The sequence below is a fragment of the Xiphophorus couchianus genome, chromosome 6 (assembly GCF_001444195.1).
Source record: "Xiphophorus couchianus chromosome 6, X_couchianus-1.0, whole genome shotgun sequence".
NCBI lineage: Eukaryota > Metazoa > Chordata > Actinopteri > Cyprinodontiformes > Poeciliidae > Xiphophorus > Xiphophorus couchianus.
In genome coordinates, this window is record NC_040233.1 from 2,252,978 (window position 1) to 2,277,997 (window position 25,020).

Here is a 25,020-nt window from a genome sequence, read left to right on the forward strand (position 1 = left end):
CCAACAAATAAGTTTAGCTGCCACCCCCTTGAACATTTTCTGGCAGTGCATAGAACTGCTTTGATCAAACAGTGTCCACAGTGTGTTAGAATGGCCCAGTCAAAGTCTAGGTCTGAATTTAATTAAGAACCAGCAGCAGAGTTTGAAAGGTGCACTACTCAGCAGCTCTGGATTCATTCTGACTCGGCTTTAGCTCGCTTTGCTAAGAAGAATGGTGACATTCCAATCTCTAAATTTGCAAATTTCTCTGATGTCTGGTATTGAAGCAACAGGTGGTGTACACATGCACACTCACGGAAGAGTGGAGGGTGTGGGGGGGCTGAGTACAAATGGCACACTTTTCAGATTCCATGCATCATTTTCCACCTCATAAATAATATGCTCCCTTTGTGTTGGTCTATCACATAAAATCCAACAATCCAGTCTGTGGTCTGCAGATGTTTGCAGGGTCCTCTATCACAATGCCTGCATGGATTCTTCAAATAATATTTAAACTGTCATGCTTTAAATTATGAGCACAACTCACCTTCATTATTTTGTGACCTACTCTATTAATTATTTAGTATTTTCATACTTGCTTTACCTTATAGAATTTGTTAATACCTAAAGTTTCTTAACACTCTTTGATTTATGATCATTTCTGCTCATTTGGTGATGATGTGACGTTTATGCAGCTGCAAAAAAAAAAAAAAAAAAGCAGATATCTACTCAGCTTCTCTTCCTGACTGGCTGGTCATGCCTGGTCAGACTAAAGCAACTGTTTAATGATGAACTCTTTACACAGGAATGTGCCAGGATCAGACCCTGACGGCCTGGCTTACTCTGGTGATTTGACTCATACCCTCATTCACCAATAAATGGAAACTGGATTTGCACAAGGACGTTCACTATTGTCTCAACATCGCACACTTTGGTGGCATATGATGTCATCGCAAATAGAAATGAAATCGCCTCTACATTGGAGCTAAGTGTCGCGTTAGATTCAGACAGGTGACACGGAGGCGGAAAGGATTTCTGACACTGCGTGGAAAAAAGTGGAGATCCGCAGTAGACTGACCGTGAAAGCAGGAGTGAACCACTTTTTAGCATCTCACATTGCCTATTGTGGGAGCACCCCACCGGAGTGATCGATCCCTGCAACCTGTGCGCATGGCACGCAGTGAACCGATATTGAGTCGAAGGCGGTGTTGTGGCTGTACGGTGACGTCTTAAGGCAGGTCCTGGTCAAACCTACCAATGGTACTAGTCGGTCCTACTCTGCTGGGACTGATCGCAATGAATGGGTTTCGGAGCTCTGCACGGCAAAGGAGCACCCACAGCGCGACGAGGCGGATAAGGGGATGCGGCATCGGAACGCGGGAGCGGTCCATCAGCACCACATACCAGACGAAGAGCGAGGGAACAACGAGCAGAGCCGAGAGCAAGTCGCGCCCGTTTTCAGTCTGCCGCCCCCGCCCTCTTCTCACCACAGAGTCCGCACTCCAACCACCGCCGCTCAGCGTCAGAGCCTCCAGGAGCTCCCGTGTGTGAGCCAGCCCCCTTGGAGACCTGTTCACAGCGGCGACCCGCTGCCGCTGGCGAGCTGCGACAGCAGCCGGCGACCTTCACAGCGAGGCGGAGAACACAGCGCCGGTCAGCCGGTGCACCTGCGGCAGGATCCCATTCCCTGGGCCCCGGACGGCTCGCAGCAACCGCCGCAGCTGCAGTCAGAGAGGGAGGCTGTTTTTCCAAGCTGCCACTGCAGTTTCTCGGAAAAAGAAGCGAGCCATCCTAAAAATCAATCCTGTCCTGTAGACTTTCTCCCCACCCCGCCTTTCCCACCACTTCTGCCGCCGCCACCAACGTCTTCCTCCTCCTCTCTGCTCTTTTCCCGGAGATCTGGAAGAGGGGATCGTCTCCGAAGGAGCGCCAATAATTACCAACAGGCGAACACCGTGGAACGCTGCAGGGGAGGAGGAGGCGCAGGAGGACACCAAGACCACAGGCAGTTGCAGCCACAGCAGCAGCAGCAGCACTGTCATTTAGGACTCCAACAGAGGGACCCCTCCCCTGAAGGAAGCCGTGCAAACTCACAAAAAGGGCACTCTTTAGATGCACGCGAGTCAAACGAGGCTAAGAAAGCGTTCGAGTGTCAGATTCAGGATCTACAGCAGCAACAGATCCCACAATTGCGAGCGCAGCAACAGCTACTGGTGGGAAGCAGCCTGCCCGTCAACTACTGCGCAAGCGGCTCCGGAGAGCTATGTAGAACTCACCGGGCTCCTCTGCTGCAACAGCAGGAGCGGCAGCAGCTGCTGCAGCATCGGCAGCAGCAGCGGCTGCAGCAGCAGCAAGGCGCGCCGGGGCTCCGTCCCCAGCCTTCGCAGCAGCAGCAGCAACACTGTGACAGAGAACGCAATAAGTGTGGACGGATCGCCGCGGAGGGCGGTCAGGCGCAGACACAAAGTCGCGTAACCCCCCCTGCAACACCGCACGCATACGCGGGGAACTCGTCTGCTTCTGGCAGCCACAGCAGCAAAGACAGCCCAAACTACGGCTCCAGCTATCACCTGTGGCCCGAGAGCCAGCATAAAGGAGAGGAGAGGATCCGCATCGACCTCCATAAGGTACAGACCCTCCGCTTCCCATCAGCTAATTAACCGATCCTGGCAACAAACAAACTGCTGTTAGCTTTTCATTTAATGACCACGCCTGTCATCTGATTTTGATAGAGCACAATATATTCTAGGTACAGTGAGCGGTGTGTGTGTGTGTGTGTGTGTGATAGGCTTCACATTATTTTCAGCGTCGACAGAAACACACTGATGTAAGTACTTTACATGTGACCCAGCATGTTGTGTGGTATTTTGTTTCATTTGGTTACGCGCGCACGCGCGCTCACACAAAAGAGCAATGGCGCTGTGTCGCGCGCACACACCTGTTCCGTGTTGCAGACTTGTTTTGGGGGGCCCGCTGACAGGAGCCTAATGAAGCTCCCCGGCAGCCGAATTACAGCACGTTTGTTGCTCCCGCTGAACAGAGGGGGACCAGAGCGGAGGATGCTCCCCTTCTGCCTTCCCGACACAACACACAGAGGCTAGGTAAACCGACACAGGCCTGTACCTGCAGCAGAGCATGGCCAACTTATTCCACTAACGTTGGATATACAGAATGTTCTGCGTACTGAATATTCTGGTCAAAAGTCTTGATCCACTTTCATTTAGGGGAAAAAGTGCCCTGTGCATATTTCATATTTCTGTTGTAATATACTTGCAAGTTTCTAATCACCAAATTATTTCATATCAGATAAAGATGACCTGAGTAAAGATGTTGAATTTTGGGTTTTTATTATCTGTAACATAATATACAGCTCTGGGAAAAAAAAATAAGAGATCATAAGATAAGTAAAATTATCAGTTTCTCTGATTTTACATTTCATAGGTATGTGTTTGAGTAAAATTAACACTGTTCCTTTTATTCTATGAACTACTGACAACATGTTTCTGAAATTCCAAGCAAAAGATTAGTATTTGCAGAACATGAGAAATGATTAAAATAACGAAAAAGATGCAGCACTTTCAGACCTCAAATAATGCAAAGAAAACAAGTTCATATTCACATTTACACACACACACACGAATATATATCTATATCTGTATATATATATATATATATATATATATATATGATGGAATGTATTTTATTTATCCCAAGGGGAAATTGCTTATTCGATAAGGTACTCCATCTACGGTATTAAATAATAATACAAATATAACCATAATAACAATAATAATGTGTGTGTGTGTGTGTGTGTGTGCGCAGGCGCGAGCGTGTGTGTGTAAAGAAACAAAGGCTCTATGTGTGATGATATACGTTTCACTTTCTGAGATGACTGGCAAGAAATATCAAACTTTTATGCAATATTCAAATTACATAAAAAGTCAAATCATATTAATAAAAAAGTTAAATCATGCTTTTGTTTATTAAGGGTAAAGAGAGCTATCCAAATCAACCTTGCCCCATGTGAAAGTCCTTGCCTTCATTATTAATTAATTAGTCTTATTTCTTTGAGAAATTATTTTAACTCAGATCTGATTTACCAGACCTGCAGAATAAAGAAATCACTTAAATAGAACTTTTATAACTGCATGAAAAACAACAAAAACTAAAATAAAACAATACATTATGCCTATTTAAAGGTTCAGATTAGAATAGAATAGAATTATTACATCAACAGCAAAGTGACAGGCAATTAAAGCAAATAGTTTGGAACAAAGATAGAATATAAAATGCATAAAAGCAAAATAAAGAATAAAAATACTGTACAGTAAGAGCAAAATTTCAGCATACACACCATGTAGTTATAAAAAAAAAAGTATAATCCAATCTAAGTGAATGTGCGACTGAGTTGGTTAATTTAAAAATGTACATTTCCAGAACAGATTTCCAGGACCAGTTCTAAGGCTTTGGGGCTCCTGCAAACAACAGTAGGAGCCATTATCAGAAATGAAACATGTAGGCTGGAACCTGGTACAGTGGTAGGACTTCCCAGGAGTGGTCAGCCCACCAAGATCACTCCTAGAGTGACGGCTGATCCAGGAGATCACTAAAGAACCCAGAACTCCAACTAAAGCTACTAATACTGACTAAAAAGAATGCAGAATGCAAAGGCCCATCTAACGTTTACCGAAACACATCTTGATGATCCTTTAGTTTTGGGTGAATATTTTGTGAACGGGTGACACAACAGCGTAATGTTTGGAAATTGTAAATCCTCTGAGATCTAGTGCAGCATTTTGAAAAACGACTTCATCCCGGTAGTTCAACATGGTGGATCATCTGGGGTTGCTTTGGTGCTTCAGAGGAGAATTTCTGACCATCAAACTTTGGAGTGACCTTGTTATGATCTAGACTTGAATCTGAAGATGTGGATTAATCTTAATGCTCAGAAATCCTTCAGGGTGGCTGATCTAAAACAATTCTGCAAAGAAGAGCGGGTTAAAATTCTTCCACAGCAATGTGAAAATCTAGCAAGGATTGCAAATCCTTAATAGCAGCTGTAGCACCAACGGTGGCACAAGCAGGTATTAGGCTTAGGAAGAAAGTACTATTTTACACAGGGCCAGGTTGGTTTGGATAAGCTTCTCTACTCAATTAGATCAGAAACTGAAACTGTTCTTACTCAAGCTCTCATCTAACATTCAAATCTGTACAAATCTGAAACGTTCAGGTGAATATATAAGGGGACAAATACATTTTCAAAAGTTACCTGAAGAAAAAGTTTTAAGGTTTATTAATAAGTCTTTTTCCTTCTAAACAACTGCACTTATCAGAAGAGTAGTTTATTTAGATTTAAATCTATTTATTTTCACTTCTTAGCCTTTGTTAAAGTCCCTTTTACTGGTCTGCCCAAAGTTTTTCTAGAAACTGAATTTTTAGATTGTGTAAACTTAATTAAAATGACCAGAAAGACATGCTTAGAATATATCATTAAGTGTGTAGCAAACCTATATTATGAGCTACATTACTTTTTATTGAATTCCTAAAAATATTCACTTTTAAGTGACAATTGAATGTATTGAAATGAACCCATCAGTATCCTAATTGACTTAGAACAAAATGACCAGCGTCGGGTAGAGTAGCCAAAAATTGTAATCCAGTATGAGCAACATTAAAAAGTAGCCATCTAAGAAATTCTTCAAGTTAAAAAATATTTAATAAAAAATCTAACTGTTTAATATGTAAAAATTATCGTCAGAGAAAAATATAAAGTTATGCACAAAATTTGCTACTTTAAATGCTAGAGTGGAAACATAACAAATTTAGGCAAGAGAAACACTTTCCTAAATAATTTTTTTTCTATGTAAACATATAAAACACACATAAACACCCCCACCCCCACGCACGCACGCACGCACATGTAATGAATCCAATAACAGTATATTCGGATCTCCAAGTTGCACAAAAGGCTCAGTAGGTAGAAAATAACATTAGAACAAAGCTTGTGTACAAAACTAGAGGTCTCACTTTAACTGAAACTGTAGTTGTGTGTCTCATGCAATTTTGATTCAAACAGGCTTGTTCTTCATTTAGTGAAGTTACTCACAGTATAGGGTATCCAGTAATTTTGATCAAGTAGAAGTAGTGATATTTTCACAGTAATATTACTCAAGTAAAAGTAAAAAGTGGAGTACAGTAAAACTGAACCTACAAGTAAGTTTTTATTTTTTTTCACAAAAAGTTACTCCAGGAAATGTAACTGACTTATTGTGACAAGTTATAATCCACATATGAAGGTGAGACAGCATGTCTTAATTAGAACAGATTGATGTTAAAGGGGCAGTCTTATATATTTTCCAGGCCAATAGTGCCATTTTATAGCACAATCCAGTGTCTATGTTACATTCAGTTATAAAAATCCTGTAAATATCAAATATGACTTTAAAGAAATTTGACTTTGCATATTAATGCATTGAAATTGGGCTTCTGTCTCTTTAAAAACTCCTGATCTTTCTGAAGCTCCACCTTAATTCAGTCATCACAACACGGCTAATCTATTAATACGTACTTTAACAACGTTTTTACCAGCATTGCACTCAGAAGTAGCTCCTATAATGAGCTCAGTAGCTGTGCAGTTCCACCAGGTGCTTGCTAGTCATCGCTGACTAGTCTGAAGGAACTGAGTGGAGGAGTCGCACCAGTTGAAACATCAGTCCTTGTTAAAAAAATCTAAAAATATTTGCTTTGTTTCATGCAAGAAAACCTCTGTTGTGGACAGTATGTGATCTCTGTACAGTGCTATTCAAAATGGCAACGACTCTCATTGTGAGAAATATTTTGAACATTATAGGTGCATGTCAGTCAATTAGAAAACCATCTAAAAGTTCATTTGTAACAGTTGTTGAATTCAAAGGGTGAAACTCAGTTTTTAGATTTAAAAAATTGGGGCTGCTCTCTGAGGCGGAAGCTCTGAGGCTTGGAAATTGCAGCTTAGAGTTGGAGCTGGGTCTGGAAGGCGGGGCTAAGTCCACCCAGTTTTTTTGCACAGCTGAATGGTTTCCATGGGAGACTAAAGAATTTCTCAAAGATGCATCAACGAATCAAGGCAACACTGTGGGTATGTTTTTAATGAGGGAATAACATTGTAATATGATGTGAAGCTCAAAAAAGTCGATATTACATAATACTGCCCCTTTAATTGAAAACACAAATAACAGATAAAATAAATAAAAGAAGTGCAAAATTGTTAAGTGTCTGATCTATACAACAGTGCAGAATTTGAGCTGTTTAAGAGCCTGGTGCTTCTAGTTTTCTAACATATCTCCAGACATGTTAGGACTAGACTACAACAACCCTGCCAAAAAAAAAACACCAATCTGAGTTATGTAGCTGCTGCCTTTAAATTAACTAACAATGACAAGCATTACAGTGAGTCTCCTGAAACCTGATTCTCAAGAGCTAATAGGGGAATAAATGTCATATTCTTAAACAATTTGAGGACACTGCACAGTTAGAGAGCATAAGAAGTGTTTCTTATGAAGCGTCATAAGAAACAGGAAAATAATACCTGACTAAAGTCCTGCATCATCCTTCAGGTTCTCCATCCAGGGTGGTAAGATTCCAGGGACTGGACCTTTTGATGCTCAACCACTGAAGATGCAGACGTGATATTTTAGGACTGGAAGTAGCAAATTCATATAGCCAAACATTTGGGAATTACATTTTCACCTTCAAAAGACTTCTTGTAAAACGGCCTTTAGTTTGGGGTTGTTTATCATTTAAAACCGGCATTTTTGCTAGGTTTTCTTATGTGTACAAAAAAACAAAAAATAGTGGCATAAACAGCAAATCTCTTGATATCCTTTTTCATTATGATTGCTGTCAAATTTGATTTTAAACATTTCCATAAGTCTTTGGAATTAGCTTTTATAGAAATGGGGTTTGTTCCAAACTCAGCAAGAACATTTCAGGGAAATGACTGAGTGACAGCAGGTTCCAACCACAGGTGGGGGCCAGTCACAATAAGCGTTTACCCCCCCAAGTATCAGGCCAGGTCCTAAGTAAAGAAAGTACTAAGTCAAACTTTGATTATGAAGTCTTGGACAAGTTTGACCTCAGGCTGCTTGTGACTTGTTGTGAATTAAATGGAAGTTAATAGTCAGTTAATTAAAACAAATAATGGGCAAATTGATCCATAACCAAAATAACTAGATTTCCTTATAAAACTATACATATAATTGTCAAAATTATTTTTACTATTTACTCCACTGTTTATTCCATCAGAGCATCAGTAAAAGTTAATAAATTTAAAAGGATGATTAAATGCAGTTATGAGCAGTTTAGCGGCACAAATCCCACTTCTTTATGTAGCTGCTGTCCTGAAGAAGCTGAATATGTTTTACAAGATTGTGCTTGTGGGGCGTTGACTGCAGTCACCTTCAGTCACAGCCATACCGAACATGGCATTCAAAACCAGAAAAGAAAAACAAAAGGAAAAGCTAACATTAACTATTTATTGGTCTCTATTTTTGCTTTGGCTTATCAATCGTTGTGCATGTTTAAATGTGGAAAGTTAGTTGTTTAGCCTGCAGGTCTTACTTCCCCAGATTTATTTGTTTTTGATCAATTTGTAATTTGTGCCAGAGAGAGGAAAAAATATTATGTCAATTTTTTCTCTGTTGTGTTAGATCTGGATTTAAGATGTAAAACTATAAGAAGGCTGGGAGTTAATACCGTTAACCTCAACTGATTTAAGAAACTTAAGTGACACTTTGTGAAATATGTTGGATCTTCTGAATATCTATAGATTGAAACAGGAAATTTATGTAATGGAAATTATTTGTCCTGTTAAAAAGGTGTTTTCTGCTGGTAACCCACCTGTCTGACATGATGGAGAGAAGTGAGGATTTTATTGAATTTTTATAGGAACATTTCCATTATGACTTCAGGGTGCTCTCTATTGTAAAGCATTTTGCTCTGAGCCTATCACCCAGCACAACACCTGTTTACTTGTAGCAGCTCTGGCAATAATGTCAATACAACCACTGACTGCACTCATGACACCGACTCCAGGCTGGCAGTAAAAACACCGGTCCTTCATCAGTTGCTTCTGTCTGCATTTGAGAAGCTACTAGAGATGGCTTTAACATTATTGTGGTTGGGTGATTTATAAATAAATATCTTATTTATTGTGAAATAAATAAGATAAATAAATAAACAAAATCATAATAAATATAAAAATAAATATCAAAATGGGTGACTTGGGTGATGTTCCAAGTCCCTCCCAACGTCGTGTAGCCTTCTATGCTAGCGCTGATGGGGATGACCTCTCCACCACTGTGGGCTTCTTTGCAGTTATCATAGAAAAAAACAGGGAAAAAATGTTGCAGCAACAAGTGGATCAAATATACTATGTTGTATTGTGCTGGGTTACAGCTCCACTGTGACATTCTTTTTGTTTCATGAATTTTCAAGTCAAACAGCTCAATGAGGTCATGAGATATTGGTGTGAAAGTCCAAGTCAAGTGCCAAGTTTTTAATGATAATACGTTAAGTTCAAGATCTTTACATTTGTGACCTGGATGGATGGATGGATGGATGGATGGATGGATGGCGAGACACATTATGGGGGGATTGATAAATCTATGGGGACAACCTTTGGAAATCATTCTGGAAATAAACCTTTTCTCCATTTATCCAAACCAGGAAAATAATCTAATTCCATACTTTTTCCAAATGTATCTATGCTGTGTGGGAATTCTGCATTAGAAATTAAAATAAATGAAAGAGACATTAAAATAACAAAAACACCCATGACCAAAATGGAATGAGATATTTAGTAAATAATCATTTGAATTACAGTTAACATCACTATATCAGTGTGTGGCATATTGCATGGAAAAGCACTACTTTGGTGATGTATTGGCAAAGGTATTATATTCCAAGTGCTGTGGATTGTTTCACTTCATGTAATTGAACAATTGGGTCATTCAGATGGACTTTCCCAGTCCTTGATGACCAACATGATGTAGATGCTGGAGGTTGAAATTCCAAAGGACGACACAGAGTGTCCTGACGAAATCCTGATGATCGGACATAGAGAAAAAGGAGAAAGATTTGGGTTAATTATGACTGATATCACAACTTCAATATTCGATAATCGTGTTGCAATGTTTTCCTTCAACCTTAAAGACCTCATCTTTTCAATTGTAATTGGAAATAATTAGAGTTAATGTTAGATTTAAAAAGTAAACGAAATGAAAACTGCGTTTGAGATAGATTTGACACCATGAAGGTACTACATGTTTATTACATGTTTATTACATGTCTGTATGCTCTGTTTTGCTGCAGTCGATTATTGATGAATCATCAGAGCCAAGTGACATTATTTTTAGAGAGCTACTGTTTATCTTTTGAGTGATCTGGTTGGTGAAACATGGCTAATTACCAATGGAAGCAGACATAACGATGCTCATTTTTTATCAACAAGCTTTCTTTCTGATTTTCCACTGACAGGGTTTTACTTTCCCTCCCTTGACATTTCCTCTTTGTCCAGTCAAAGCGAAGATTTTACATCATAGGACAAGAGGGAAGGAAACAACCAGGTGGCCCTGATGAGGGTGCATCATCTAAATAAGACCACTGGACAGCTTGTTAACTGCAGCTGTTTTCAGGGGCCCATGCTATCATCATGATACTGCTCCTGGATTTGGGGGAATAAAACCCGTATTCTGAAGCTGCTTTCTACTTGTTACAGTATAAAACATTGAGTGTAAATAAATGGAGGGTGAATAAAAAACACTGCTTAAATGATCTGTTTTCTGTTATTTTAAATTTGTAGATTTAAAGCAAAAGAACAGTACATCGAGATACTCATAGGGGAAATATGCATGTGACAATGTCTAAAAATAACATTTTAATTAGAGATTCATTGATCAGTCGATCCCCAGTTGGCATAATTGTCCTGTTTTTCTTTTAGGTCTGACCTGCTGATTAAAATGTTCCTCTAGTTCAGTTTTTTATGGACTATTGGATATAACAGAAAAAAAAACAGAGCTGTAGTTTCTTCAGTAGAGGTTCTTGTTCTAAATCATAGAATAACATAATAAAGAAATAATTTTTAGATCATTTGCCTTGAAGCACCAAATTATATTCCGCTAACTTTATCTGGTTTTTAATAAGCTTAGGAAATTTGCATCACAGTACAGGCTGTTGATTTAATACACTGAAAATAGTGATTGTTCCAGTCAGTTTTCAGTATTGGACATGATCACTGATGATCTCTGGCAGATTGATTGGTGCACCTCTAATTTTAACATCACACATGTCATAAGATTCTGTTTTCAAAACCCTGCCTGTTGATTGTATGGGATTTCAGAGGAAGACTTAATTCCAATCTCTAGTTTTTGTGAAGTTTTGACATGCTGATGCACACGGTCTTTAAGAGGAATAATAATTACTATTCAAAATATTATTTCAAGTCTGCTGGCTTCAAGTACTTGTTCCATTGGCAGATTATTTCACTTATCGCAAGGCATTTTCCCCATAAGTTAAATGATCTGTCAATGGAACAAGTGTGCATATCTTGCTGAAAAGTTACTTTTAAGTTAGTTTATCTTATTCCAAGTGTAATAAGATATTTGCACCAGAAACTAGACCAAAATTACTTGGTAAGATTTAGTGTTTTTGCAGTGTGGTGGAACTGTGCATCTGCTGAGCTCATCATAGGAACGACTTCTTGATTCAATGCTCCTAAGAACAGTTGTAAACGGGTGCATCATGTAGGAGCATTGTCGTGATGTCATACTGAAGGCAGTGTCAGACAGAGCAGGAGCTTCTTAAAGAGACAGAGGCCAATTTCAAGTCAAATTTCTTTTAAGTCATATTTGATATCTGTACCATTTTTATAACAACTAAAGTTAGAATAGTTACTTCATTGTGCTTTAAAATATTCCTAGAAGATATGCCCCTTTAAGTGCATGGAAAAGTTGAGGAAAGTTTACAGACAAAATTGAGAATTGTTCATATTTGTTAGAGCAATATCTGTCATGTTTCAGCTTTCTGTAATAGCACATTTTTATTGTTATTGTCATTTTTATTAAATATGTTATGCTTCCATGAACTTGTTTGTCCAGGTCTGTGTCTGCTTCATAGACATCACAGCAACATTCACATAAAAAGAGCAGGCAACAGTTGAGCCCAAAATAATTCATACCTCTGACAGAATTAGGTTCAAAATAAAGGGTGAAAATAATTGCCAACACAACATTTTTAATAAAATACAAAATACAACAATAATAACAAAAAACATACTAGTTAATTAAACACATATGATACTCCTTTCACTTTGATACATAATCTTTTGATAGATGCCATTCTCATTTAACATCAGAAACGAATCTCATTGTTGAATGAAAATAAGTTTTCATCTAAATTTGCCAGTAATTTTGGGCTGCACTGGGCTGTCGTCCCCCAAACCCTATCTTACCTTCTTGTCTGCTTCCAGCATTGCATTCTGATAGCATGCGGTCCGCCTGCTCACTCTGCCAGCTATATGGTGTTAAAGTAAACTTGATCCATCATCCCACATCAGCTTCTTTTTTCGCTCTTTGATCCAGATCAGGAACCTGCAGGTGAATTCTGTCTGCTTTATCAGCAGCCATTGGTCCCAGTGGACACCCTGACCGCTCCGTGGACATGTGACCCCATGGAGCACAATATATAATTCACTAAGTGTTCTGACACCATGTTATCTTTTAGATTGTGTAATAAGTTTTTTTTTTTTTTTTTACTCACTCGGTGCAGCAGTGAGCTTTAGTCATCTGTGATCCTTTTACAGGTCCACTGATCTCCTGTTCATGAGCCTCTGAAGGTCCTGAGCACACTCTAAACACCTCACTAATTCTTGGTTCCTGCAGTCACTGATAGTTCTCCCTGGCCGTCTGCTGGGTTCCTTAGTCTCCATGAGGCTGATTGTTCTCTACTGTAACCTCTGAGGCCTTCACAGAACAGCTGCATTTATACCCTGCTCAAGTTTTAGACCTTATTACTTTCAAATTGGTACACTGGATTTTATTTAGGTGCATCAGAATTAAAGGAGCTGGATTCAAATGTGTGCCACAGCTTTCAGATTTTTCTTTGCAGAATTGAAAAATCATTGTCCTTTTAGGTCATAATTGTGTGGCCCCTTGGTATTTGTAGGGGCCAGGGGCCACAGCCAGCCACAAATAGTTAATATCCACAAATACTTGAGATCCCATCTAAAAATGCATATAGCTGCCTATTTTACAATTAGAATTGTAATTTGTTTGTCACTGTACACATTTGCAATGACATTAAAATCAGCTCCAAAACAGTGCAAACAATGTAGGAAATATATACTTTATAAACCTAAATCTAGTGATATTTACAATATTAAATCAGTTCAATTTATATATATACTGTATATACACATGAAGTTCTACTTTTAATACTACTTTTTAAGTACTTTTAACAGTTCAAACTCAAAATATACCATTAACAGCAGAAACCACAGTAGCTAACATTCTTCCTTATGTCTGCCAATCAGCTTCATGGAAGATAAATGGCACTTCTGGAATTTGCTGCTTTGTAAGTGCCAACCAATAGTGTGTCAAGTAGCATTGTGCCCGGGTATGTCAACTGCCCAAGAAAAAATTGGCAAATAGCTGGATGTTCCACAAATAATTTGGACTTACATTCTGCAGAAAAATCTGCAAATATTGAACTGCGAGTAGTTGAGGGTCCACTGTGATTAGATTTAATCTCTCACAAAAAAATCACAATAAAATACATGAAGTGTGGGATTGTAATGTATGTGAAAAAGTTCAATGGGTGTTAGTAGTTTTGCAATCTGACTGACATTTACACTAGTAAACAACCATCAACAACAACAAAAAATGAGATTAATCGCACTCTGGCACTGTGATTAATCACTATATTTAACTTTATAAGCCTGAAATATAAATATGCACACAGGTGTGCTTCTTACAGGAATGGTGCCCTGCCCTTTTCCTGCTGCTCTCCAACTAATTAAAATGCAAGAAATGATCAGATTTTTTGTAGCAGAAAGCAGGTAATGTGGTCTGTCCGTATTCAACAGCAACTAATGGAAACTTACTTCATCACACATGGATACAAGCAGTAGAAAACATGTTCAGACTGACAGATATATTTTATCTCTAGTTCCTGGGTGCTCCACCCCTTTCTGATGGCACCTTGGGCAACTGCCCATATAGCCCACGTCAAACTGCTGCTGTACGCACGTTTTAAAAAAATGTTTTATCATCTCAAACCAAAACATGTCTGAATATTCTCAGTTTTCCAGGTTTTTATATGCACGAATGTTTAAAGGAAGTCATGTTGTTTTAAATGTTCATTTAGAAACATTCCTCTCCAATCATTCTCTATGGAACTTGTGTGACGAGGCGACAGTCTCTGGTTCTCATCCAGCTGAGTGACCACCATAACTCCTGCATGAGAAATGTAGAGCTACTACATGTAGATATGAACATGCAGGCTGGTGACACAACACAAGAAAGTTGAAAAATGTTCAACTTTTGTTGCTGACTGTTGTCACAGAAAACTTTGCTGCTGTTTGTCGCTCACAGTGCGTCTGTCCCATAATGCATTGCTGTGAACGAGGTAACTCTCAGTGGGAGAGAGGCTTTTAGGTCATAATAGGTAGTTTGATTAATCTGTGCTTTGTAATATTAACGTGTTAAAATGTTCAAACTAATCTTATGTGTTAACACATTAATGTTGTCAGCTCTTATTTAAACAGAACTTTGTGTCTTTAGTCCTGTTTCCAGACTGTTGAAGTAGAGTGTGGTAAAGCTTTAAAAGTGAGGGATTTTTTTCCCCTGAAACATGGGAGGGTTTTTAAGATATTACTTTACATAAGGGTAAAAAAAAAACATCTTCAGTTTCTTAATTTGTCAGTTTGCTGCTTTATTGTTCTTGATCCACCCAAATCTTTTCTGATTGCATGTGCAGTTTTCCTATCACTGAGATAATGTATTTTCTCAGGATCTCTCTGTTTTTTCAGCTGGGCAATTTAAGGAAAATACCGAGATAATTTGCTTGTTGGCTCACTGTAAATAAAACGGACTTCATCCGATCAATAGCATGTTTGTGTTGGCTGAGATAATGTTGAATGCTGTAGCTTGGAACAATTGATGCAGACAGATCTGCTTATGGTCTAATTGACTTGTGGTTCTGTGCCAGGAGGAACATTATGCTGATTTAAACTTTCTATCGGTCATCTCTGTGCTGTTGTTACACGTGCCTCCGTTTGTTTTTGTCTCATTAGGCGTCCCTGTTTCCATTGACTTCTGCACTGGAGTCTGTGAGCGCAGCCAACACCTTCAAAGTAAACACATCACACTGAACAATTAAATGTCAGGGCCCGGGTAGATCCCCAGCTCACATCCTCTGTATGTGACGAAGGAGTGGCCTTGCTGTAGAGGCCTGATAAAGGCTAAGGACTTTCCAGCCTGGAAGGTGCAGGAGTGTTTTGTTTTGCTGCAGCTGACGGCACAAATGGATAGTAAGTATATGAACCTGAAGCTCTTTTGATAACCACTTGCTGTTCTGCTTGTTTTATTGTCTGCTGTTTGAAGAGCTACTCTGCACTCTTCTGAAATAGACTTGTGTTACCGTGTGTGTGTTGCCATGGAGAGATCAGGTTGGTGTTGTGTAGCAGTGTGTCTCCAGGGTGTTGAGGTAGGTCCGCAAATCATGTGCAGGAGATAATCTTTAGGATTTAGACTTTTGTACATGTTTATGGTAGTGGGTGTTTAACTCACACACTCCTGATCCACATTAGGATTCAAGTTTGAGCTTCAACATGCAAAGAGAAGCAAAAATAGCAGAAAACCAAACAGAGTGAGTCATTCAGTTTGGTTAAGTTGATTTAAATAGACGTGTTGTGTCATGCACAACACGTCATTCCAAGATACAAGAAAAACTAGTTACAGACATATATTCAGATCAGTCCAGTCATATAGACAGACATGTTAATGTTTTCACACCCAATAGTATGGTGTGAAATCCTTGTTACTGGACAGTGTCAAACGAACCAAACCCTTTGAGTAACCTGTTCCTCCCCTTGCCTGTGGTGGCGCTGCAACGAGAACCACGGAGGGAAATGACACAAATTCTGAACAAGACACTAAGGGCAATTTCCTTCTTCACGAAATGTAAACGAAAATGGAGTGACATCAGATTTTAGTGGATGAAGAATTTCTCTTTTGTCTTTATCAAAAGTGCCAGAAAAACCCTCTTCAACAACAGACTCAGTGTGAGCCATTTCCATTGCTGGAGCTAGACCCACATGTTTTGGTATTTACCCAGAATGCCGAGCGCTGTAGTGCGCTTCCTGCTTTTGGAGCAGTCTCTGATTTGCTTGGCGTTCATGTATGCATTGATTTTAGCCGCATCAGAGTTCACTTCAATTGAACTGAGACTTTTGTGATCTCTTGGATGAGTCGTCACTGTGGGTTTTGGCAGTCGGATGAGGTGGTATTTTAGCTGCATCGAAATTGAGTTTAAAGGTAGTTTTTAAATAATTTGCAGGCTCTTTCATTCTGTTTTCTGTTTTTAAATGCTGGAACTCAGCCTATAACCTGGTTACAAACTACCAAGATGAGATGTGAACACCTGTAGTTTCTTTTTTCACCTTGAGCGTTTGATGATGAGTGTTTCACTCACAGGGGTAGGGCGGTGCCCTCACACACACACACACACACACACACACACACACACACACACACACACACACACACACCCATATGACCTTATGGAATTCAGACAGTGCTCCACCTGTTAGTTCCTCTGGCTGATATGCTTGCACAAGTTGAGGTGTATTAAATTACTTGCTTGCCATCAGAACACAAAGAGTGGAAAGAGACCATGATGTGGGTTTCCTCAGCTGCCCGACCTGCTGACTTGCAGTCACAGCCTATGTTCTCGCTCCAGTAGCTCATGGAATTTTTAGCTCCATTCTCTGACCTTTATTAATGTTTCACTTTTCTAATTTGCATTGTAGCTAACATCGTAATCTTTCCTAACCTCTGTAGTATGCCAAGTTTCCCACCACAGCTCTTAGCTTAATAAACAACCTTCTTTTATTTATATGGTAATTCCTGCGAGACGGTGCCAGTAGATGTCGGACGTATAATGTATGACCACAATGCATATGCTTTATGGCTAATTAGGTCATTGATCTGAGGTTACTTCTGCGTTGGGGCACAATCACAACACAAAGAGCACGAGAGAATGAATAATAGCGGCTGCACGCAGATCTTTGTCGTTCATTGCTGAGCTGTGTGCAGGTGTGCACACATGCCACTTAAAACGTTGTTGTCTTGCAGCTGAGTGGCTGACTCTATTCAGCACCGTCTGCTCAATGGCTTAACATGCTTGTAAAAAAACAGGCAGATGTGGAATCATAGTTTAGGCACACAATGCTTTGCTCACTGCCTGAATATTCAGGTTTGGAAAGCTTGACTCATTTTTGAGAGTTATTGCACAGAACATCTGCTTTGTGTTCAAGAGAGAACAGAGTTTCTGCATGCATGAATGAGACATTTAGTCTTAGAGTTCAGGAAGGCACCAATCAGGATCTTTTCTTCCTGATACTGCTCTGCATCAATGAAGATTAGACTTTTGCCAAAAAAAGAGTAACAGTCCTATATTATATTAGAGTCAATGAAGGCAATCTCACATATAGGATAATTCACTACAATTAAGTTTATTTATATAGCAGCATTTCACAACAAATGTCACACATGCACATAGCCGCCAAACTAGCTCATCAAACTTGCTAGTATCCAATTGAATTTTGGGAAATGATATGTATTTACCATTAGAAATGTAGACTATGGGATCTCAACCGAACACAGTACGCCCGGGTACGTGGCGGCCATAAGGAAACCCAGGATATTAATTGAGTAATTGACTCCATACAAAATCTGTAGCTTTATAGTGTGTAAAATAAATGATTAAAGCTCCCTTTTCAATGTATATAAAGCTGCAATCCCAATCTACTAGATATCTTATCTCCATATTGTCACCTTCCTAAAATAATGACCTTAGGCAAATAATGAGTAATTTTTTGCCTAAGACATCTTTTGGAAAGAAAGAAACTGTGATTGTTTACATTTTTTTAAACATTTTTTGCCAAAATTACTTTTGTCAAATAAAAAGAGACTTTGTCCATTATTTTAGGAAAATGACAATATGTCACTTTGCAGTAAAGTAGTTCTGCTTCACATATTTAGGTTTTTGCTATGGATCTCATAAAATGTGTTGACTAGTGTTTCAGCTGCTCTCTGTGCTACACATAGACAGCTTTGTGGAGATATCTGAGCAGGGAGTCACATGCAGTACTGAGAGTACTCTCAATACTCTCAGGTCGCCAGTCTGTCGCAGGGCAACACAGAAACAGACAGGACACACAACACACACACTCACACCTAGGGAGACTGGTCTTTAGAGAGACCAATTAACCTAACTGTCATGTTTTTTTGGACTGTTGGAGGAAGCCGGAATGCCCGGAGAGAACAGGGAGAACATGCAAACTCCATGCAGAAAGACCCTGGGCCGGGAATCGAACCCAGGCAACAGCTCTACCACTGTGCAGCCCTAGGTCACAAACAAACATAGTTAAACCAGACATTTACATACACTGTACATCAGGGGTCTCAAACTCAATTTACTCGGGGGCCGCTGGAGGTAGAGTCTGGGTGAGGCTGGGCCGCATTCACACACACGGTCTCCTCAGCCGAACCTTTCTGATTGCCTATTACCATATTTGGCCGTAGTCAGGCGCTGTAACAGCCGTAATTGTGTAGTGTCTCTTTAAGATACTCTAGTATTGCTAATGATGTCAGAAGTATGCGCCACGGCTTCTCTGTAGAGAGCATGGGAGAAACGTGCTAGACGGACATGTTAGCTCCCTAACTTTTTAGTAATGTTACGGGTTGTTTGGACGCTGCTCAATTTTCATGTCCGATAATATAGCAGCCGTTCAACCGGGCTTTGTAAGGTTGGTGAAGAGCGTATTTATTAAAGGACAACACTGTGGAATTCCCAGTACCAGTGTGGTTGTGAGTTTTTGACCGTCCTGATGAATCTGCCGCCTCCTGTTTGTGATTATCTCTTATGCTTAAATACAGGAACCTTTACATGAAAATAAGATAAAAATAAAGTTAAAACTCTGTGTTTACATGTATTTGTCTGGGTTAGAGTTTGATGTGTGATATGTCTGTGTTTGTTTTTATGCTGTAGTTGAACCAAGCTCATTTCCTTCAGCTCTATTCGCTCTCTATTAATTATGATGAAACATCAGCTGCTGCTGCATATTTACACTGGTTTTAAAATACATTTGTCTACCATTTGTATGTCTCTGCACATGTGTGCTTTTAGTTTCGTGTCAGTGTTTAAGGTGAAGAGTGCGAGTGAAAGAGTAGGATGATTGTTGTGTGGGTGTCTTTACACGGTGAATCTCACCACATTTCTCCTGCAGCCCAATCTCCTCTGACATCACAATGCAATTGAAACTAAAATCTTCCTTGTGTGATTATTATGACATTTATTTCATTGCTGGTCTCGCATCAGTCTGTCAAATAGTTTACAAATAACCCCGTTTTCCATGCAAGTCCTGGATAACATTTTAAAAAGTTGTGACTTCTCATGCTTCCTCATTTTTCTGCTGGGTCCTTTTAAGACTCAGTGCAAAGCTGCTTCCTCACTGTTCTTTACCTTGGCCTATAAACATGTGTTATGAAGATCTAAACATGGAGCATTCTTTGTGTAACATGAAGTCCTTTCATAGTTTTGAAATATATTGAATTGTCATCCGTGCAGAAAGAATGTTTGGATACAGTACTGTGAAAAGTATTTCTCCTGAGATTTTCTTCTATTATTTTGGACTTTTTGTAACACCTGACTGATTATAATTGTAGTACTATACAAAGATACGCTGAGTGGGTTTTTGAGGATGAACAGACTGTTTAAGGTTATGCCAAAGGACCTTCAAGTACCTGAAATCTTATCATTTTGTGTTGTATTTTCTTTATCCAGAGACAGACTGTCTGAAAGGACAGCAGTCTGTGTCATCTGGCCGAGTCTGAACTGTTTCATAAAAACACTGCCGTAAAAAGTGCTAAGCTACTAGGTTTCTCTCTAGTTGTGAAAATAATAAAAAAACAAAACAATAAGTGAGTGTGTCTTAGCTGGCTTTTGCTATGTGGAATGTAAATTACAGCACACACCTGACCAGTTGAAGTACAGTACAGCTAAAAACCACGTCTTTCTCGCTCTCTGCATTGGCCAGGCTACACACAGACTCGTTGCCATAGAAACTGACAACGACGCCCCTAAAAAAACACTCAAATATTTCCTACATAAAGAGCAGAACATTCAGTTTGTTGCAGTAGTATGGTTTTAGGCTTAATGTTTATTTTACGATTATTAATAAGTGGAACGTGTGGTACGAGGAGAAAACTATAAATATATCGCTGCACTTTACTGTATGGCTAGCTCGCTGTTACTTACTCTGCAGTTGTGGAGTCACAATGTCTGGGATCATGAGCGCCCCCTGCCATGAGGCAAGAGAACTGCCTGCCTCACCTCTAATCTGTTCTCTGCCGTTTCTGATCGCTCCTCAGCACACGAAACACGTTACACACACAGTTTGCGACAAAAAACATTGTACATTATACACATAAGCTAAATTATGGAAAATCAGTTCATATATGAAATGTTTTTAACCATTTTATTGGCCATGTACAGACAGGAGGAGCATGCTCCCATAGAATGGCACCCAGTGCAGTTAGCGAGAGGTTACGCAATCCCAGGTGAGGCTCAACTCGCTGCTGCCTTTGCTTCCGAGCGTTTGAATGGGAAAATGCAAAAATTAAGCAATTTTGAAGAAAAAATAATCAAAATTGGTTAAGCTAAATAAAAAACAAATACCTTACAGTAAAAACCACATAGTGACAATAGCAATATAAATTATTTTATCTTATTTTTCCATTATGACGGGTGAGGCTCTGCCTCCCTTGCCTCCCCTAACCACATGTCACTGTACATTAGAGGTCACAAGGCACAAGACATATCTATCTATCTTGTGCACCCGTTATATCTATGGGTGCACAAGACAATGTGCACCTGCAATATCTACATTTGGTACTGCTAAACAGCACACAGTAACCTCACATGTGTCTGGTGATGCTAAATTCTAGTTAGAAATCACAACAGAGTGGTCAAAGCTTCAGAATGAAGACGTGTTGGAATACTCCACCTTTCTTCCTGCCCCAGTGCATTCCTCCGGTTTGTGATTCTGGTCTCTGTAATGTTTGAAACTGCATTTGTCTCAATTCCTGTACAACGGTTCCAGCCTCCATCATCAGGCTGAAGGTTTGCTCCTTAATGGATGAGCGAGACTCTGTTTCAGATCCCCGTTTGTCATTACAATTTCCTCTTTAACCCCTTCACAAGCTGGGCTCGCTTCACCAGGCTCGCTGTCTGGTTTCTTTTTCTTTGAGAGTCCATTTTCAATCACTTTTCTTCTCCCCAGCCACCTCTTCTTCTCTCACAGACTGGAAAAAAGCTTTTTAAATAGAATCAATTTATGCCAAAAGGCCCCAAGGATATTAGACACTTAATTTCATAACTAAAAAAATAAAAAGTAAAAAGAAAAAAAACCCACAGAGGGAAGGTGGCGTAGCTCAAGGGTATTAGCATAATACCTGCAACTTTTATCTTGGCTGTTTTACGGTGTGTTGTGTGTTCTGATTATGGGTTACCCACCTGGAAACAAGACAATGTGCAGTGCAGTAAGGTACAGAAATAAATATGAATGTGTTATGTTTTACCTCGTGTCTGCAAGGTGCAAATGGGCTTTGATTCATGTCTGCTTGTTTCTCTTCACTGGATAAAAGAGAGGTCATCTCATGCCAGATAAGAACTCAATTAGTTTGAGATTAGGGAACCAAACTCAGTGGAACCTGCCATGTTGTGAGGTCTCCTGTTAGCGTCCAGAGCTCATGACATTCTGTATATTTCCACACTGCCTCTGAAGATTTTCAGTGGTTTTCTCAGTAGATAGGCTGATACTGTCCTATCTGCAACAGGTCTGTGGAAAGTCGCAAGGGAAACATTTGGAACAGGCAGTGGCAATTTACTCTAGTTAAGAATGAATTATTTAAAAAAACAAAAAACACAGTGATGAGGATATGCTGTGACCCTGAAATCATCTGGCTTTCTCTTGTCCTCCTTCTGCTCTTGTTGGCTCGTGTCATCCTTCCTCCATAAATCCCAAGCCGGACGTTTCTAGGCAACTCTCCAGTCAATCTTTACTGACTTTGTTGTGCTATCGATCTGTCCGATGCTATAGGTTGTCCTGGCTTCTCTCGCTGCAATTGATATTTTTCCCCTTAGGGTGGAAGGAAAGCGCTTAGGCCAGAATTTATAGGGGGTTCGTTTTCAAATGACTCACAATCACAGTTCAATGAAAATAGAAGTTGTCAGGTCGCTGGCATTTATATGCCTGATGCAGTCGTTGCTTTTCACAGCACTGAACACGAATCCATAGAAGGTAAAGATTGGTGGATTTTAAGGAGGTTTAAGGGCCATTTAACAGCTGTCACTCTGAGGAATGTAGTGATGTTTGGATGTTTAAATAGAGCTGAGGAGTATAACCTGTAACATGCATCAATCTTTTTTTTAAATGTTATTACAATTCACCAGCCACTTTATTAGGTACACCCTGTTACTACACGGTTGGTTGGCTTTAGAAGTGACTTAATTCCTGTCCATGCTGATTTGACACAGTGTCTGAAAAGTTCCTCAGAGATTCATATTGATATGATCGCATCACAGATGCTGCAGATTTGTTGGCTTTACATCCATGATGGGAATCTCCTGTTTCTATATTTGATTGTGATGTGGTGACCTTGGAGACCAATGGAGCACAATCAAGAAACTGGTTGTAGATTATTTATGACACAATGCATTAAGATGGATACACTGGTCTCTGCTCAGAAACTCCTGGTTTGGACTTTGGAGTCGCTGACTTTGAAATGTTTCCAAGTTTCATGCCTCTGCTAAAGCATAGACACACCATCTTCCTCAGATATATTTCCATCTCCCCTTTAGTTCACCCCCCCCACCCCCCAAAAAAACAGAAACAACAAAATACCTCAAGCAAACATAAAAACGTTTTTGTGAAATTGAGAAAGTTATTTTGAACCTTGTCATTTCCATTAAACTTTTCTAATGCGATAATTCAAAATGGACAAAATTGATGGAAAGATGGCTTATGTTACTGCAATGCTGTTGCCAAATGAGCCAGTTTATGATCATTTTGATGCTAATGAGTATTTGTGAGTAAATATTTGTATCGATTATATTGAAACATGGGTTATTTTCTCCACTTTAACCAAAACCACTTATCTCTTACTTCAGTTTAACTTTGTGTTTCTGTCCCAGTCCATGGTTGACCCTTGGTATAAGAGTAAGCAATGTTTAACAAATGAAATGATAAAATCATTTATGTGAAGCCCTTTACCATATTGCTTAAGAAAACTATTGCTAAAGTTGAACTGACATAGCATTTGTCTTTGAGTAGGAACACTTGAACATGCTTATAGTTTTGAATCCAGGTGTTTATCAGAATAAAGTAATTCTGCATAAGATAATTCCTGTATGTGTGGAGTGACACACTGATTCTGAATGAAACTTTCCCTCATTCATCTCCGTTAATGTGTGAACGTGTCCAAGACAAGTTCTTCTTTGTGATCAAGTCATCAGCCGAAATCTGGCATCAATCAAGCAATCAGGCGTAATGGGATTCTACAGAGGCAAATGGGCAAATACCGTTGATTAGAGAAAGCTTTCAAGAGCTGATTAGCCAAACAATGAATGAGCTCTTAGTTCTATTTTATGTTCTATGTAAATCTTAAGCAGGTTTATTGAAAGAACTTTCTCATAAACATCAACTCTGAAAATATAGGAGAGGAGTGTTTTAACTCACAATGTCTGAATGTTTAGCAATAGAAATTATAATTAGTACTTATAGTGGTGGGTCCAAGTCATTGTACTGAAAGTCACAGGTGAGTCTCAAGTTGTTACAACCAAGTCTCGAGTCCCAATTAAAGGCAGAAACGTCTCATTTCATGTCCACAATTGAGGCATGCAAACCTCACTTCATCTTAAAGTCCTTAAAGTTTAACATATATTCTTAAACAAGTCATTTAATAAACATCTGATTTAACCAGAATAATGATATTTTGATATTTAAAATTTAGTTTTGAAAATTTGTTTTTTGTAAAACAGAAGAATCAGCAAGACAAAGCAAACTTCCAAAATCTGTGCTGCAGATTTTAAGACAAAAAACATAAATATTAACTAAAGCAAAATGATGGTGGCCACGGTGATGGGAGTTTGTCCTGCAATCGGTGGGCTCTTACTCTGTCGTGTCCTTGAGCAAGACACTTCGCACACACACACACACATTCTGTGATCAAGTTAATTTCATTTGACATAATTATGGTGCTGCTATCTGCCATTTTGGATGCGCTGACTTGCTGTGTTCATATTGGAATTGGTGACTTTCCAGGCTGCGTGGTTGAATTCATGAGAACAAGAAAAACCTTATTGTTAATCTGACATTATGCATTTAGTAATCCTTTATGATTTTTGATTCACCAATTTTTTGTGTAAACTTAAATATTCAAAATTAGTTAGACATTGTTGCCAGTCTGCTTTGATTTTCAGCCCATGTTTTCCTGACTACTTTCACAAAATCTAACAGTCTAGCTGTTTGTTGAAAATCATGTTTTGTTTCCTACTACATTCTAACAGCTGTTTCCAAGCTGAAAAATAGTTTTATGTCACTTGAAAACACGACTGAGCTTGGTTAAAACGTCTATGAAGAACACAAGCCTATTACTGAAGGAGATTGCTTTTAAAAGTTATTCGGATCATGAGCTTAATTACAGATTGAACAGAAATGTT

The 25,020-nt window shown here is 39.3% G+C and overlaps 1 protein-coding gene across 2 annotated transcripts in view; it reads left to right on the plus strand.

Annotated features, from left to right (window-relative positions):
- Positions 1–914: 914 nt before the first annotated feature.
- Positions 915–25,020, plus strand: part of kcnn1a (potassium intermediate/small conductance calcium-activated channel, subfamily N, member 1a) — an 87,842-nt gene continuing 63,736 nt past the window's right edge. Inside the window, exon 1 of one of the 2 annotated variants that reach the window (XM_028020532.1) lies at positions 915–2,606. In XM_028020532.1, coding sequence (XP_027876333.1) covers positions 1,341–2,606 — 1,266 coding nt within the window. In that variant the 5' untranslated portion in view covers positions 915–1,340. The remainder of the gene's footprint in view (positions 2,607–25,020) is intronic. The other variant, XM_028020533.1, reaches the window with a different exon arrangement.